The 19653-nt window shown below is 44.0% G+C and overlaps 1 protein-coding gene across 1 annotated transcript in view; it reads right to left on the minus strand.

The window, feature by feature from the left end:
- Positions 1 to 18071, minus strand: part of LOC120515751 (adenylate cyclase type 2-like) — a 623137-nt gene extending 605066 nt beyond the window's left edge. The window contains exon 1 of the mRNA XM_039737035.1: positions 17257 to 18071. Within this exon, the coding sequence (XP_039592969.1) occupies positions 17257 to 17556 (300 nt within the window). The 5' untranslated portion in view covers positions 17557 to 18071. The remainder of the gene's footprint in view (positions 1 to 17256) is intronic.
- Positions 18072 to 19653: the final 1582 nt, after the last annotated feature.

A 19653-nucleotide genomic window follows, 5' to 3' on the forward strand; every position in this document is an offset into this window, starting at 1 on the left:
ATTTCATCAAGATATAAAGGTGATGGAAAAACGATATCGGGGAAAATTCACTCCGAGCATGATGGGTGACGATTGCTGGTTTTTGCAAAGAGAGACGATTGTGCAGTACAAGCGCAAAAGCGAGTGCCTCCAACATCTTTGGGCACGCTGACCTCACTTTTATATTGAGGTAAATTGACATAAATATACAATAACGTGTCTCTGGTATCGTCCTCTGGTTTGTTTTCAGAATAAACACATCAAAACAATTTTGGTGGGACAGAGTCCAAACTCCAGATGTCGTGTTGATATATTAGATTGATATTCAAAAGTGTCAAAACGTCAATGATGTGTATTTCAAAAACCTGACGTGCTAGCTTAATTCTGTAAAAAAAAAAATAATAAAGTGCTGCTCCGAAGTTCCCAGTAGCAAACAAATTATTTTTTTTGTTGACCAGTGTAATCAGTTTTTATGTCATATAGCGCCTTACAGAAAGGACAATACAAAACAGTAACTAACCTAAATTAGCCTTCAGTTAGTAGAATGATTAGTCAACCATGAAGTCATATAGCGCCTTACAGAATGAACGCTGCAAAAGCTAAAAAATATCCATCCATCCATCCATTTTCTAACCCGCTGAATCCAAATACAGGGTCACGGGGGTCTGCTGGAGCCAATTCCCAGCCAACACAGGGCACAAGGCAGGAACCAATCCTGGGCAGGTTGCCAACCCACCGCAGGACACACACACAAACACACCCACACACCAAGCACACACTAGGGCCAATTTAGAATCGCCAAGCTAAAAAATATCATAGAGGAAAAAAAAAAAAATCGGACTTGAGCATCAGTAAGCAGGAACCAAGTTACCCGACCTCTTCTCGAACATTCCAGTCATTATTTACCACTCTGATGCTGATCTTTCTGATTATGAAATAGGTCGTTACGATAGCAATTGGCGAGAAGAATTCCTAACTTATTGCAGAATTTCGGTATTTGAGGGTTTCCCGAGTGCCTCTTTCTCTTGCACGATTTGGCACAAAAACTAATCAGAACATCGTCTTCTCATAACAGGTTTAAGTTTCGAGTTTGGGAATTTTTTTTAGCCCGAGTCCATCCTCAAGAAACTGTGACATCCAGACAGACGGATACACACCCATCATCGAGACATCGATGGTTTCGGTATCAGGGGACCCTAAAACATCGAGATCCGTCGAAAACCGGAGATCGTCATTTTTGTCGCAGCTAAAGATTTCGCTCTTCCGCCATAGACGATACGTTATGATGGGGGGTGGACGGGCGCAAAACAAAAACTGAGCGATCAGCCAATGGGACGATAAACCAGCCTTTATGTCATATAGCGCCTTTCAGAATACCACCTACCACACGAAAACGTAATTCAAGTATGTAAATTCAGTCAAGCCATCAACTGATTAAATTTGTATGTTATATAGCGCCTTGCAAAATAGACACTACTAAACTAAAAAAGCACCGTGCTGAAAAAGTACTCGTGTAACTTCAGATTAGCCAGACATTGAATGACTGATCAGTTTTCATGTTATATAGCGTCTTAAGGATGCTGCCAAAGTCCTCGTGCAACCTAAATTAACCTTCAGCCAGCATGGATTCATCAACCTTCATGCCATATAGCGCCTTACAGAATGGACACTTCAAAAGCAAGTATCACAGAGAAAACAGTACTTTAAGTATGTAACTTCAGATTAGATACAGTATCAGCCAACGGAATGATTAATCAGTCTTTATGTCATATAGCGTCTTCAAAACGCACACCACCAAACAGAAAAAAAACACTCATGTAACCTAAATTAGCAATCCGTCAGTAGAACAATTAATTCATGGTTATGTCATATAGCGCCCTTCAGAATACCCACTACCAAAAATAAAAAGTGCTTCAAGTATGTAGCTTCAGGTAAGCCATCAACCATTCAAATGAGAAATCAATCTTTGTGTCATATAGCGCCTTGTAACGATTCAAATGAGAAATCAATCTTTGTGTCATATAGTGCCTTGCAACCATTCAAATAAGAAATTAATCTTTGTGCCATATAGTGCCTTGTTATGATTCAAATGAGAAATCAATCTTTGTGTCATATAGCGCCTTGCAACCATTCAAATAAGAAATCAATCTTTGTGTCATATAGCGCCTTGCAACCATTCAAATAAGAAATCAATCTTTGTGTCATATAGCACCTTGCAACCATTCAAATGAGGAATCAATCTTTGTCATATAATACCTTTGCAAAATGAATTCTACAAAACCAATATAATTACCTTGCTGAAAAAGTACTTGTGTAACTTCAGATTAGCCCAACACTGAATGATTAATCAGACTTTAGGTCATATAGCGCCTTACACAATGGACGCTGCAAAAAAAAAATCGAGCATGTAACTTCAGATTAGATATCGGCCAATGGAACGATTAACCAGCCTTTATGTCATATAGCGCCTTTCAGAATGCCGACTACCAAACTGGTAAAAAAAAATACTCATGTGACCTAAATTAGCAATCAGTCAGTAGAAAGATTAACTCATTTTTATGTTATATAGTGCCTATCAGAATACTCACTATCAAAAAGAAAAAATACTTCAAGTATGTGACTTCGGGCGTAGCTCCTGTTTTGACACCCACAGTTGTATTTCTGGAGGGCATTGTGTTACGGGGGTCCATTTCCAGTTGAGCTTCAAACTTCTGTCAGATGGTCTCAGCTGATCCTCAAGCACCCTCTGCTATAATGAAGATTTCCTATTGGATTCTAAGATGGTGAGCTGCCCACTCTCCAAACCAGCTTGCTTTACAGTTGGTATCAGGATGTTCTGGTCGAGCACCATCACCAAACAGGTCTACTTGTACTGTGGGGTCAGACAGCTCTTTCTTTATCTCATCTCCACAGAGCTCATTGTTCCAGCAGTTTCAAACTTTGCTTAGATGTTGTCAAAGACGAACAAAAGGAGCCACAGAAAGGTTTGGGGCAGCCACCTGTATATTGTTCCTGGCTGCAAAATGGATTGAATTCATTTACAGATGTGAAAGGGTTAGAGTCCAAACCAGAACTGAATTGCTGAGTAAGTGACGCCGTCGTTCCTGGAACAGGAAGAGACGTCCTTGGAAGTTACATCACCAGGACCAGGTGGAATTTCCTGTAAGTGGTCTGCAGTGGAAAGAGAGAAAGGATTAGTGCACTTCACCACCCCCTGGTCTGGTGTGGAATTGTCACCATTCAGGTCCTTTAGCTGCCTCCAAAACGCACGTGGGTGACAATGTTCATATGTCAACGTTGGTCTTGACCCAGGCAACAGAGGCTTCCACCTGGCACCATTCAACTTGTGTGACCGGTAGACACCTGTACTTTGACGTCATCAGTGGCAAGAGCTACCTGCAGGTCCAGTGACGACATTCTGAGCTCCTTAGCGACTTCTTTCAGCTTCTCGTGTTCTGCTCTCATCGTGAAATTGCTGTAATGTCCCAGCCTGAAAAAGACGGGAGTTGTTTGAAATCTTCTCCATTTGTAGATGATCTTCCAGATACCTGAATGTTTGGAGATCTTGTTAAATCCTTTGCCAGCATCATAGGCATCTAGAACTTTCTTTGTGATGGGTCAGTGAGCTCCATTGACCTATACACGGTGAGAACACACACACTTCAGACCAAACAAAATGTCTGACGTTTGCATAAGACGGGTGCAGAGGAGTGGTGTTCTAATCACCTGCACCACCTGCTAATTTAAGGTAGTGATCAATGGAGGGGTGGACTTACTTTTTCCCACAAATTCACATTTTTGGTTATTTTAATTAAACAATAAACTACAAAACGCTAGGTCTTCTCCCCAATGTCATCCTCGGAGTCCCACCAGTATGTCACAAACCAAAGAGATTAATAACAACAACAACAACATTTATTTATATAGCACATTTTCATACAAACAGTAGCTCAAAGTGCTTTACATATTAAAGAATAGAAAAATGAAAGATACAATTATAAAACAAAATAAATCAACATTAACATCGAATAAGAGTAAGGTTCAATGGCCAGGGGGGACAGAAAAAACAAAAAAAAACTCCAGACGGCTGGAGAAAAAAAAATAAAATCTGTAGGGATTCCAGACCATGAGACCACCCAGTCCCCTCTGTGAAGTTGTTTGTCAAAGTTCAATTATACTCATAATAATTGATTACATTTATATAGCGCCTTTCACAGACAGTGGGCAGCCACTTCAACCAGCACCAATGTGTAGCATCCACCTGGAGGATATGACGCCAGCCACGCTTGCGCCAATACGCCCACCACACATTAACTATTAGACGGTGACAGAGACGGTCATGGGAGGATTAGGGGGTCAGAGTGACGGGGCCATGTTGGGTAGTTCTCTTTTGAAAGATGCCCATTTTATGACCACAGATAGTCCGGACTTCAGTTTTATGTCACCATTGTTTACAGCACAGGGTTCCCATCACAGCACTGGGGGGGGGCATTGAGATCCATTTATATGTTTACATTTTAGTTCATTTTAATTAAACGTTGGACCACAAAACACTAAGTATCAGTTGAATGTTCTCCCCACGTCATCCTCGGAGTACTGACGTCCCACCAGCGTCTCACAAACCAGGATGGTACCTACACATTAAGCTGATTGTCTTAAACTTCATTCTGCAATGCATTACAAAATGGAAGTGTGGCCGGATGTTTTCTAGATTGTATCACCTTTACCTATAGATACCACCTCTTGACATGTCCACATACACTCACCTAAAGGATTATTAGGACCACCATACTAATACGGTGTTTGACCTTCAGAACTGCCTTAATTCTACTTGGCATTGATTCAACAAGGTGCTGAAAGCATTCTTTAGAAATGTTGGCCCATATTGATAGGATAGCATCTTGCAGTTGATGGAGATTTGTGGGATGCACATCCAGGGCATGAAGCTCCCGTTCCACCACATCCCAAAGATGCTCTATTGGGTTGAGATCTGGTGACTGTGAGGGCCATTTTAGTACAGTGAACTCATTGTCATGTTCAAGAAACCAATTTGAAATGATTCGAGCTTTGTGACATGGTGCATTATCCTGCTGGAAGTAGCCATCAGAGGATGGGTAGGTACATGGTGGTCATGAAGGGATGGACATGGTCAGAAACAATGCTCAGGTAGCCTGTGGCATTTAAACGATGCCCAATTGGCACTAAGGGGCCTAAAGTGTGCCAAGAAAACATCCCCCACACCATTACACCACCACCACCACCAGCCTGCACAGTGGTAACAAGGCATGATGGATCCATGTTCTCATTCTGTTTACACCAAATTCTGACTCTACCATTTGAATGTCTCAACAGAAATCGAGACTCATCAGACCAGGCAACATTTTTCCAGTCTTCAACTGTCCAATTGTGGTGAGCTTGTGCAAATTGTAGCCTCTTTTTCCTATTTGTAGTGGAGATGAGTGGTACCCGGTGGGGTCTTCTGCTGTTGTAGCCCATCCGCCTCAAGGTTGTGCGTGTTGTGGCTTCACAGATGCTTTGCTGCATACCTCGGTTGTAACGAGTGGTTATTTCAGTCAAAGTTGCTCTTCTATCAGCTTGAATCAGTCGGCCCATTCTCCTCTGACCTCTAGCATCAACAAGGCATTTTCGCCCACAGGACTGCCGCATACTGGATGTTTTTCCCTTTTCACACCATTCTTTGTAAACCCTAGAAATGGTTGTGCGTGAAAATCCCAGTAACTGAGCAGATTGTGAAATCCTCAGACCGCCCGTCTGGCACCAACAACCATGCCACGCTCAAAATTGCTTAAATCACCTCTCTTTCCCATTCTGACATTCAGTTTGGAGTTCAGGAGATTGTCTTGACCAGGACCACACCCCTAAATGCATTGAAGCAACTGCCATGTGATTGGTTGATTAGATAATTGCATTCATGAGAAATTGAACAGGTGTTCCTAATAATCCTTTAGGTGAGTGTATGTTAAAAAGAAAAACAAAAATGCATTTAGTGGGGTGTACTTACTTTTTCACACGACTGTGTGTGGAATTAGAACTCCAGCAAGCTAATGAAATGCTTTGGTGACACATTCGAAAGAGGAAGTGTGAGAGTGAGACACACGGGAAGGAGTAAAGGTGCAGGAGCCACACTGAGGGGGACAGAAAGTGCAAAAGCAGACAGGAGGCGAGCAAAATGGGCGAGTCGGAGAAGCAGGCTTTACGGAAACACGCATGAGAAAGGGAAGGCCAGTCAACACAGGGCATGAATACCAAGGGATGGCGCTGAAGTTACACATAGAGCAAGAGATAGCAAATATGCATAAGTTTATTCAATTACCTGTCGTGGCTAGTATTCTATACACTCACCGGCCACTTTATTAGGTACATCTTGCTAGTACCAGGCTGGACCCCCTTTTGCCTTCAGAACTTTTTTTAAGATCATCGATTCAACAAGGTGCTGAAACCATTCTTCAGATTTTGGTCCGTATTGACATGATAGCATCGTGCAGTTGTCGCAGATTTGTCGGCTAAACACCCATGTTGCGAATCTCCCGCTCCAGCACATCCTAGAGGTGCCCTAATGGATTGAGATCTGGTGACTGTGGAGGCCATTTGAGTCCCGTGAACTCATTGTCATGTTCAAGAAACCAGTGTGAGATGATCTGAGCTTTCTGTCATGGCGTGTTATCCTGCCGGAAGGAGCATTCAGAAGATGGCAGTCATAAAGGGATGGACATGGTCAGCAGCAATACTCAGGTAGGCTGTGGCATTTAAACGATGTTCAGTTGGTATCCATGGACATGGTCAGCAGCAATACTCAGGTAGGCTGTGGCATTTAAACGATGCTCAGTTGGTACTAAGGGGCACAAAGTGTGACAAGAAAATACCCCCTCGCACACACACCATTACACCCCAAACACCAGCCTGAACTGTTGCTACAAGGCAGGATGGATCCCTGCTTTCATGTTGTTGACACCAAATTCTGACCCCAGCAGCAGAAATCGAAACTCAGCAGACCAGGCAATGATATTACAATCTTCTACTGTCCAATTTTGGTGAGCCTGTGTGATTTGTAGTCTCAGTCGCCTGTTCTTAGTTGACAGGAGGGTCACCCGGTGTGGTCTCCTGCTGCTGTAGCCCACCTGCTTCAAGGTTTTTACGTGTGGTGTGTTCAGAGATGCTCTTCTACACACCTCGGTTGTAGCGAGTGCTTATTTGAGTTCCTGTCGCCTTTCTATTAAACTAGTCTGGCCATTCTCCTCTGACCTCTGGCATCAACAAGACATTTTCTCCCAGAGACCTGCCGCTCAACGGATATTTTCCCTTTTTCAGACCATAGACATGGTTGTGTGTGACAATCCCAGTAGATCAGCAGTTTCTGAAATACTCGGACCAGCCTATCAAGCTAATGAAACAGATTCACTACGTAGGTGGGATATCCGAGCTGAAAAGAAAGCCCAAGCTGTCGGACTTGAAGGTCTCCATAAATAATAAATGAAGAAAACAAAAAGAAGGACGAGTGACTCAAAAAGCAAAAAGAAGCCAAGGAGTGGCTGGATGGGTGTTTGCGCCCCCTAGCGGATCTAATTAGGATAAGAAGAGTAAACATCAGCGGACACAGTCAATGGAGATTATGCTGAGATACTGAATCGTTGGAGTTTCCATCTGAAGCGAGTAAAGCCCACTTTCCGAAAAGCCTATTATTGGTCTTCTGAAGTTAAACGTCATGTCATCCTCAGAGTACTGATGTCCCACCAGCATCTCACAAACCAAAGACATGCCTGCGACGTTCATTGTCAATGCTAAATTCTAATCATAATAATCGATTACATTTATATAGCGCCTTTAACAGACAGTGAGGAGTCACTTTAACCCGCAACAATGTGTAGCATCCACCTGGAGGATGTGACATTTTACTGTCCAATTTTGGTGAGCCCGTGTGATTTGTAGTCTCAGTTTCCTGTTCTGAGCTGACAGGAGGGTCACCCGGTGTGGTCTCCTGCTGCTGTAGCCCACCTGCTTCAAGGTTTGACGTGTGGTGTGTTCAGAGATGCTCTTCTACACACCTCGGTTGTAGCAAGTGCTTATTTGAGTTCCTGTCGCCTTTCTATTAAACCAGTCTGGCCATTCTCCTCTGACCTCTGGCATCAACAAGACATTTTCTCCCAGAGACCTGCCGCTCAACGGATATTTTCCCTTTTTCAGACCATAGACATGGTTGTGTGTGACAATCCCAGTAGATCAGCAGTTTCTGAAACACTCAGACCAGCCCATCAGGTACTAACAGCCATGCCACCTTCAGAGTCACTTCAGTCCCCTTTCTTCTTCCCCATTTTGATGCACAGTATGAACTTCAGCAGGTCCTCTTAACGATGTCTACAGGTCAAAATGCATGGAGTTGTTGCCATGTGATTGGCTGATGAGACAAGCAGTTGTACCTAATAAAGTGGCCGGTGAGTGTAATTCTTCATTCCTTTAAGCCGTTCATAAAGATGCTTGCAGTAAAGGATGTAAAGCTTGGTTGATTTATTGATGGTACCATAAGTTGAGGAGGTTTCTTAAATTTATATTAAGTCTCACATGTGTGTCTGCTGCTCTTTTTTAACAGTTGCCGCTTTCCTTTGTTGGATGTTCAGTGCAGATGGAGAGCGTGCAGCACTGAATGATCCTACAAGGCCTACTCATTCACTCATTTTACAAAGAACTCTTAGACAATAAAGCCTATGATGACAGCGATGGACGCAAAACATAAACCAGTCTTGGACAAAAAATGGGACCATCCTTCAACTCGCTCCTACTTGGACAAACGCAGAGACACTTAGGTCTTTACTAACCAAGAGGGGGATCCCCTGTGACACAGCGAGAACACGCAAACTGCCTGGTGACCACCATCTGCCTTGAAACTGAACCCTGATCACCCAGGCAGCAGTGCTAAGTCATTGTGTCCACATCAGCTTCTGGATAAAAGACTTTGGAATGGCCTGCAATATAAGAGGGGCTTCCTAAAAATAGCAGACTACCCTAACTGCATTACAATTCTCGGGTAAAAAATAAAACAAACTTCAATTTTTTTTATGTTAAATGGTCGCATGTACAAGAAGTATCTTCACATGATAAACAAGAAATTCAAACCCAGCATCAAAACCACTGAATCCAGTTCAGACGTCCCAAGGATCGGAGCAAATCTCAGCAACATGAGGTGCGCACAGCAGCCAACCGTCACTTCCAGTGGCTAATTTAACCCAATCGATAGAAGGAAAAAAAGAAGATCCACCCGGAGGATGGACAAATTCTTCACAAAGGAGGGTGGCCAGGCTGGCGTGGAAACCCCAGGCTTCTGAAGGCTGGCAGACAACAGAGCTAACAACCGCCATGCTACTACAACGCCAGGGAAAAAAGAAAGTCGAGACAGAACATTACAGGGAGATGGCAGAACGTCACGAGTGACCGGGCACCGCCCAACAATGCCAATGCATCACAATGCCCACTCACAGACCGACACTGGCTTTCTAACACACCTGCAACCGGATGGCATAAAAAAATACAAATTCCACAGACTTATTAAGATGTCTGTAAGCCAGGGGGTCTCCGACATGCGGTCATGGAGCACTACTGTGGCCCAAGGTTTTCATTCTAACCCTTTTCTTAATTAGCAGTGAAAAGTGGATTCTAATTAACTTCCATTGCTTTAATTGTAATTGACTTGCTGCTTAAGACTGAGACCCCTTTAATTATTTCTTGTTTTCTTAATTAGCAACCAAACAATAACGAGATACAAAAAGAGCCAACACATCACCAGCTGACCGGCGTCCATCACACAATATCTGAAAGTCAAGACAGGTGAAGGTCTTTGTAATGCTGATCTGCTCAGGATCATAAAACATTTTGACGGTGGTCTCAGCAGTTCTGGAAATGTCTGCTTTGGCTGAATGAGAGCAGCAACAAGCCATGGAATTAAATAAAACTGTCTTAATTAACAATGAGAATCGGCTTCCCATCAAGAAACTGGTTAAAGTGAAACCGGTTGGAGTTTGAGGTCCTGGCTTAGCTGGTCATCTGTGGGCTCACTCACTTCACATCGCAGTTCTGTTTGGGTGCCAAGTAAGGAAAAATGAGGCACTGAATCATAAAAAAGGCAATTAAAATGAAGGGGAAAAGAGTTAATTAGCAGCTAAAAGTGGTCACTAATTTAGAAAAGGGTTTGACTTAAAAACCTGCAGTCGCTGCAGCACACCAGGACCAGAGCTGGAGACCCCACTTCAAACAAAGAGGAAGGACTGTGAATCAGTTCTCTTATAGAAACTGCAGTTACAGAGAGGCTGGCACAAGATTTAGCCAATAACTAAGTGATGCCATTTATTTTGTATTTTTTCTTGTGATCACAGATTAAAGAGACACCTCATATATATATATATATATATATATATATATATATATATATATATATATATATATATATAAACCCACACAATAGATATTGTGAACATTCCAGCCCGGATCACAGGCAGACACCAGGGCACACAGAAGTCCCAAAGCTTGCGATGAGACGTGATTTTCTCAGAAAGACACTTTCACGTCCAGCTAGACGAGACTTTGTGCCAAGAGATTTAACCAGGCCCGGGGCTGGAAATAAAAGACAAAGAGTAGATGACAAAGTAGAACGTTGTAAAGAATTCAAAAGTGTTGGTGCAATAAACATGCAGAGCAGGTTAGAGATAATGGAAGTATGAAAATAAGAAAGTCTCAAAAAAATGATAGTAAAGATCACATTAGTGCAAACAAACAGACAAAGTGAACAACAACAACAAAACAGCAAAAAGAGATTGAATATATCGTTCGAATTTAAACTTTAAGTCTACTTCGTGCTGCCATCAGGGAAAAGCAGTGTTTCTTCCCAATGAAACGTTTTGTTGTTTACGAGTAGCAGAGATGTGAATTTGCTGGCACGTAGCGCAGGCAGGGGGTTTGGCGAGTAAAGTGAGCAAGGGGCGAAGCCCCCTAGTGTACACATATATATATATTATAAATATACACACACACATATATATGTATATACACATATATATATATACACACATATGTATATACACATATATATATATTATATTTTCATAACATTCGTAGTCTGAAACACGATCTGATTGTATGGGTGGTTACCTACCAGCTAACACATGTGGTTGGTCTGCAAGTTGGCAAACATCTGCCACGGGCCCTCTCAGTTGCGAGAAGCAGATCGTAGAATGTTACACAGTTTACTTGGGCTCATCAGGGGTACACACTCCACGGGGGTCGAACCTCGGACACGGGCGTTAGAGACAAAGCCCCTTTACGCTGCGCCATGGCATGTCGTTCATTTATTTGACAGCCTGGAGATCGGAGTAATTACATTCAAAACTATATAACAATATATATATATATATACTGTATATCTATCTATCTATGTATATATATCTATATAGTGGCTCCTTGCATATTTTGCACCATTTTTCTTCTAGGCCTTTATTATCACCATCATTAAATGGGGTTGCCATCTTAGTACCCCAACTATTTGTTTTGATCATCTTTTTTGGTTTCTACAATATATAGTCTATACACATATAAAAATATACACACACTCATGAGTATACTGCATATACTGTACATGTATTGTACTGAATGTATATAAACATGGCAGGACTAGATTGAATTTGGTTTGATTATGCTAGGTAATACATTAAAGAGTCACTAGCTGTGCTACCCATCTATGACAGGTTGAAATCTACATAATCACTATAGGCTTCAGAGTTAATACGTATAGTGCACCATCTATTGGAATTTATTTTATATTGTATGTAGGAACAAAATTAATTGTGGTTCTCATTGCAACAGATAGTGCATCACAAATATTAGCACAGTCTTTACAAATCCCATACCAAATGGAAAATAACAAAGACATAGTCCCAGACAGATACCCACACACACACACTGACGCTTGTCCACTTATTAAGGTGAATAAGCTGATTTCTGTCCATCTGGCAGTTACTCTCTGTTGGATGGATTCAGCACTAACATTTGCAGTGCAGTGTGTCTGTTGTACGCCATCTGGTATGGGATTCATAAAAGCAATACTAATATTTGTGATGCGCCATCTGTTGGAATGATATACACAATGCATTGTATTACTACAAACGTTTGTGATGTACCATCTGTTGGATACCAAAGATATAGCAACCAGAATGGACACATGACAGATGCACAAACACTTGTCCTTTTAGTAAGGTGGATTACATATGCAGTATAGTGAAACTCTTACTTGAATGTGCTAATTCAGCATGTGGCACCATGATTAAGGTGGACAACTATCTTACCTGTCTAAAGAAAAATAAAAAAAATGGAATTTTGAATTATATAACTAGCGATCTATCCATTCATTTTCCAACCCGCTGAATCCGAACACAGGATCATGGGGGTCAATCCCAGCCAACACAGGGCACAAGACAGGAACCAATCCTGTGCAGGGTGCCAACCCACCGCAGGACACACACAAACACACCCACACACCAAGCACACACTAGGGCCAATTTAGAATCGCCAATCCACCTAACCTGCATGTCTTTGGACTGTGGGAGGAAACCCACACAGACACGGGGAGAAATGGCCTGTATTTGATATAGCAGAGTTCAAGAACCCCCCTAGGCGCTTCACAACACAACAGTCATTCACCCATTCACACACACATTCACACGCTGGTGATGATAAGCTACTTTGTAGCCACAGCTGCCCTGGGGCGCACTGACAGAGGCGAGGCTGCCGAACACTGGCGCCACCAATCCTTCCGACAGAGAACATGCAAACTCCACGCAGGGAGGACCCAGGAAGAGAACCCGGGTCTCCTAACTGCGAGGCAGCAGCGCTACCACTGCACCACCCTATAACTATCTATACTGTATATATATATATATATATATATATATATATCTCTATCTATATCTATATATATAGAATAATATATAATCCAATGTCTATCTGTCTGCTTTTCACAAGAGAACTACTTAATGGATTTAGATCGGATTTTTTTCTTTAATTTGCTTGAACATTCCGGTTGATTTTGTGACTTCTCTCATCGCGTGATGTATCATAGTTCGCTTGTGGTACCGATTTATTTGCACAAATCCAAGAGACACACAGTGGCCCGGGGTGGGGTGGGGGGGGTTAGTAACATCGTCACTGAAGGCCAGCCTCGGGTCATGTACCTTACCTTCTCTTAGCCAGCGAACAAGAGAACCACTTAATGGGTTTAGATCAAGTTTTTTTCTAGAATTTGCTAGAACATTGCAGTTGATTTTGTGACTTCTCTCATCGCGCTAAGAATCATAGTTCACTTGCAGGAGTGATATATTCCCGCTAATCTGAGACAGAGGCGGCGGGCCGAGGGGAGAGGGAAGCGTGACGTCAGGAGTGAGCAGCTGGGCAGGCCCTCCTCACTGTGCTGTTTCACTATTACAAGGGCGGAGCCGCGGGGGACAGCTAGTATATATATTATATAAATATATATACTGTCACACACGTACACATGGGAGGCAGCTAAAGGGCTTGAGTAAGTGCAGTTCTGAGTCAGACCGGGATGTGGCAGAGTGCACTGACTCTTTTTCATGCTTCCCTGCAGACCATCCATGGGAGATTCCACCTGGCCATGTTGACGTCACTTCCGGGTCCGATCCTATGGAAGAAGACCTTGTCGGCTCCGGCCCCTTTGATGCCACGTCCGGGCTCGAGCCTATGGCTGAAGACCCTTATAAGCCCAACCCATCTGACTTCACTTCCTGTCTTCCCCTTTAAAAGCCTCCACCTTTCCCCCTATTTCCTCAGTTCTGTTTTGGACTCAGTTTTGTGCACGTCAGCGCTGTTATATATATTGTGGTCCCTGGCCGGGGCTAACCGCTCCCGCGGGGTTGTGTACAAGCCGCTCCCGTGGCGAGTGTGTGGGGTCCGCTGCTGCGCCGGGTCGTCCACAGACATTTTGTTGAATGCAGGTCCCCGCCTTGTACCAGGCGGAGCATCCTGCCGACTACGCCACTGTGAACTGGGACCCGGACACAGGCAGATGGACATCGTAAGTTCACCCACAAACTCTTTTATTTACAATATTATTACAATATTTTAACTCAGTGCACTTCCCAGTGCCTCCAGCACCGTTCCCCCAATTGTCCAGGCCCCACAGTCCTTATGCCTTTCTTTTGGCCGCCTCCCGTCCTCACTCCAGCTCTGTCCTCTTCCACCCGACATCCACTGCTGACTGGAGGGAGACGGCCCCTTATATGGGAACCCGGATGGGCTCCAGCTGCTTCCCGGCAATCAGTCATGGCCACATCCCAGTGTGGCGGAAGTGCCGGCTGCGCACCCGGAAACCGTCCGGGTTTCCCCTGTTCTCTTCCCCCCAGCACTTCCAGGTGTGGTGGAAGTGCTGGGCTCCAGGATTCCTCAGGCACCTGTGCGCCGCCTGGCGGTGGCCATGGGCCCCTACAGGGTTGGGCTTCCAAGCCCTCTACCCGTGGCCCCCAATACAACCAGGGCAATTGCCCCCTTGCGGTCTGGAGGAGGCACAAGCCCTCCTCTGGTCCTCCTGGGCGTCCTGGCCAGGGACCACACGTGATATTCTGGCACTGGGGCGCCGCCTGGCGGTGGCCACGGGTCCCTACAGGGCTGGGCTTCTAAAAACTGACCCGAGTTTTTAATGATAGGTATGTAGAGATACAGTGTATATAGTGTAGGGGTGGGCAAAAGTAGGTTTACAAATGGTGAGTATGTGAAATGCATTGTTTATTCTTGTATTATTATTTATTTATTATTGTATTATTTATTTGTATTATCTTCTTGCTATTAAGGTGTGCTTGAGTGTAGCAAGGAGACTACAAGAATGTGTAAATAATGAAAACCGGCAATATGAGCCCTTAAAAGATGGCACCTAAGATTACAAGTGTATTCTTTTGAGTTAATAAAGTTAATAAAGCTACTGTACTCATCTTAACCTGCGCGTCATTTTTCCATTCAAACAACTGTCAACCTACTTTTGCCCAGCCCTGTGTTTATTTGAATGAGATATATTATCAATGAGCCATTGGGTTAGCTCGGAGCCTGCGCTCGGTGGAGAGTGCTATAGAAAAACAAACTGAGCTGAACACACACACGCGCACACACACACACACACTATATACATGTTCATGCATATTATATATGTTTTTCTGTATAGTACATTACTTGTAGACCTTCTTCATCACAACAAATTCTTTAAACTTGGGCATAAGACAGGAAACGGACACGGAGAGGGTGCCAGTCCACTCATACCTATCCAAATGCCATTTAACTCCCAAATAACCCATCATGTACAATTTTTAACAAAAACCCAAGTACCCAGAGGAAACTTCACAGAGACACGAGAAGAACAGGCTGACTCCACACAAGCAACAACTGGGCGACAGGATTTGATACCAGCATGCTGACTGCAAACAAATGGGTCGTCATGTCACCCTATGCTCGCAAAAAATACAACATACAACGTGGTATAAGCAGCCCAGCTTAATCGAGTTTAGGGCTGACAGAGTGCAGCAGCTCATCCCAGCAGCAGCGCATATCAGGCAGGAACTGGCTCTGGACAGGGGGACAGTTCCTGCACAGGCCCACTCAACTGTACTTGCCCGTGCTCACACAGGTGCCAATTTAGAATCGCCAGGTGACATATGTCACACACACACTAACACACACACCTTAGGGATATGGCAGGAAAGCAAAAAGAAATCCTTGAAGAAAAATACCATCAGACACAAGGAGAACAGTCAAAATACACGAAAGACATGGGGAGCACATGCAAAGTCCACACAGGCAGCCAGAAAGCTGGATTGAAACTCATAATAAATACACACACACACACACAGAGTATATATCCACTTGTTATCTACAGTATTTATCAAAGGCTCTGCTTGGGCAGCACAACAAAACATGACTAAAAGATACAGTATAGGTGGCCCATAAAGCCTCTTTTCTAAAGTGCTACCAATATATGTTTATATATAAACTTTTCCAGTAGTTCTAGAATGTTGTACACATTGTAAACTGTTTTATATTAGGAGAAGTTTGTCATTTCATGAATACAAGAAGTCTGAAAGGGCGGCACGCTGGCGCAGTGGGTAGCACTTCTGCCTCGCAGTTAGGAGACCCGGGTTCGCTTCGTGGGTCCTCCCTACGTGGAGTTTGCATGTTCTCCCCGTGTCTGCGTGGGTCTCCTCCCACAGTCCAAAGACATTCAGTTGGTGATTCTACTTGGTCCCTAGTGTGTGCTTGGGGTGTGTGTGTGTGTGTGTGTGTGCGCGCACGCCCTGTGGTGGGCTGGCACCCTGCCCTGGGTTTGTTTCCTGCCGTGTGCCCTGTGTTGGCTGGGATTGACTCCAGCAGACCGCCGTGACCCTGTAGTTAGGATATAGCGGGTTGGATAATGGATGGATGGGTAGAAGACGTTGCCCTGTAAAGATCACCCACTACAAGTGTTTCCATCCAGGTGTTCTCATCAGTCTTCCACTATTTGAATGCCCTTCATAACAGGCAGGGTGGTATTGTGGTGAACACATTGGACTTTAAACCCACCAAGTCGTGGGTTCCAATCCTGCCACTGACACAATATGACCATGATGAGCTCACTTCACTTCTCTCTGCTATAACTGGATAAAAACAAAAGAAATGGATCCACTTGCATCTCAGATGTTGCAAATCACCTTGGCTAAAAGCGTCAGTCAAGTAAATAAATAATAATAAAAAAACCAACATAAAATAAGAAAGAACAAGTAACAGAAGGCTACTCAAGACAACAGGAAAAAGAAAGCCCAAGATGAATGACAAGCACTCTGAGAAGACCCTGCAAAAAATGTCCTGAAAAAGACGGAAGGGAGGACACCACCATACAACGTGTCCAGTCTGAAAGTTCCAAGAACTTGTTCACCCCTCCGCCCTTTACGATTAGACATGTCACCCACGGGTCGGGTGGTGCTTTTCTTCATTGTATTTGTTCAGTGTGTGCACACCTGGAGCAGGAACAGGTTATCATTTAACTGTTTAAGGAGTCCCGCATTTGTAGGTACAGCTCACCCCCTCAGACCCCGTTTTTTTTAATCTCTCCGTTTGCTGACCTTCCACTTTCATGACACTCTGGACTCAACACTTCTACATACACGATCCAAAGCCCGGCAGGCACACCTCAGCGGTCATCACAAATTCACTTCTGCGATTTTATGACAGCTTTAAGGTTCTTACCAGTCCAGACGCAAAGAACACCGCCAGTAAAGCCAAGCAGGCACCCATCACAATCAAAAGCAGGAACACAATCAGGGGATGCTGCTGGCTCATGCAGTAGTACGACTCGTAGAGCCAGTCCGTAGACTTCTGTTTCCCGGCCGCGCTCTCAGTCCTGTTCTGCAGATAGCGTCTCCCTCGCATTGCCCCTCGCCACATGGAATCGGAGTGGGACTGCTGTGCCCGCTCCTCGTCCGTAGCTCCTCTTTGAAATTCACAGAAGCTGCACGCAGCCGATGTACTGGGAGAAGAGCTTGGCATGTAGGCTGTAGCATCGTTCAGGAAACATGTTGGACTGGAATAAAGTGAGTGACGAAGACGGAGAGAGGGAGGGAGGGGTAGACGGAGACGGAGAGGGAGAGGGAGGGAGGGAGTTTTAGCAGCCCTAATGCATCAGGCAGTAGAAAGTCCTCTCCAGCGCTGTTTAAGTCATACCAGTCGGCAGGAGCGAGCGAGCGAGACAACCGGCAAACTGCGGACACGTGTGTGCGCCGCTCGGCGGACTTGGAGGACTGGCTCTGAGTGTGTGTGTGTGTGTGTGTGTGTGTGTGCGCGCGTGTTTCTGTGCGTGCGCGCGCAAGCGCGCGTCTACCATACAGTTCGCCACTCTTTCAGTTTTAATTACCGGGCACAAGCTCCTGAGGGACCACCGCTGCTATTGACTTCCACCTCGGCGTCTCCTTCTTCATTCCGTTGCCTTGCCTATACAAAGCCAAGAAGTAATACCCAAATCCCAACCCCGCCACCCGGAATGAATGAAGCAAAACAGAGTAATAAATTAATAAACATGTAGCCCGCCACCACCCACTGAGAGGTGTAATTGCAAAGCACGTAAATTAGCTGAGCTAACCGTCTCCTAACCCCGAGGTGAAACGGACAAACGGAATGACGACTGTGTAATTAACGCCAAGAGATGGCAGGCAAAGGTAGTGGCGACATGCCCGTCTGTGCGGGGTCGTCGTGGGCCAGTGAGCGGCGCGGCAAGAAGTGGGCAGCGGTGGCGTTTGAGCGGTAAGAGCCGGTGGGGCAAAAAAAGTGAGTCGCACCCCTCGGTTATTGAACTTATTATGAAATATTTACAACAAGCTAGAGCTTTGTTTTCTTAAAACTTACAACGTCATCGTGTCAAACCTGACCTGGTTTTCAATTCAGTTTATTTTTGTAGAGCGCTCTTCACTTAGAAAGGGCTATTTCGGACAAAATTAATTCATTAAGTCTTCTTCTTCTTCTTTCGGCTGCTACCGTTAGGGGATGCCACAGCAGATCATCTTCTTCCATATCTTTTTGTCCTCTGTATCTATATGAAATTTGAGTATTAATAAATATGTCCCAAATGTAATTGTATTGTGTATTTCTTCGTGTGTTTATTTAATTCTTCATGTATTTATTTCAGTGCCATTGCACTCAATATGCACTAAGCCCTGTAAGTAGAACTGTCACTTTGACTCGTCAAAGTTGAGAGGGCGGCTTCTAGCGAGTACTGTGCTTTGATTGGTGAATAGTCCTTGAAGCGGGTATATCCGCTTTGCCGAACTTGGGAAGCGTGTGGCTCATGCGCATGCCCAGAGTCTTAATTGTGCGTATCGGACGCGAGTGCAAGAAAAACCTGCGAAGACTTTAATTCAAGAAAACCAGAATTCATTGAGACAAGCAAACCAAATTCATCCATTCAGCGGATGATTCACGAGTGCTGCTAGGATGCTTGCGTTTCTGACAAGGTCTTCAGTCTCACCAGAGGACTTGTGAATCGCTCACTGCGTGACCATTGGATTACTGGTCACATCTTTGACCACCATTGCTTCATCCTTGGGTTGGCATTATTATAAGAGCCGTCTTAATAGCATTATAGGCCCCCGGGCAAAGCAGTGCACTGGAGCCCCTATCTACACAACCACTCACAGGAATAAAAATGTAAATTGTTGATAAAATTAAACATATATTTATTGTATTGGTACTTCCAACAAAGTCAGCGTTTAAACATTAAAAAACGTGTTGTACAGCAAAGATTAATCAACACAAAAGTTTGAACAATATAACATGAGCCTTGAAAAACACAAATTTCAACATATAAATCATACTCAGATGGAGATGGCCCAGTATGAAATTACTATGAATTATTTATTATTAATCAAGTGTTCAACACAAATATTTGTGAAATTTCTTTGCAGAGAATTGAGCTGAAGTTAACATATACGCTTTTACGTTATGTAGTGTGTGAGATCCGTACACATACAGACATGTGAGGTGGCAGAGGTGGCCATGATACTAAATCAGAGGCGAATGTCCACTTGTGACACAATAACAATTATTTTTAGTTTAGTATAGTGTAGTATTTATTTATTGACAGCAAGTCACAGC

The sequence above is a fragment of the Polypterus senegalus genome, chromosome 15, assembly GCF_016835505.1.
Source record: "Polypterus senegalus isolate Bchr_013 chromosome 15, ASM1683550v1, whole genome shotgun sequence".
In the NCBI taxonomy this organism is placed as follows: Eukaryota; Metazoa; Chordata; class Cladistia; order Polypteriformes; family Polypteridae; genus Polypterus; species Polypterus senegalus.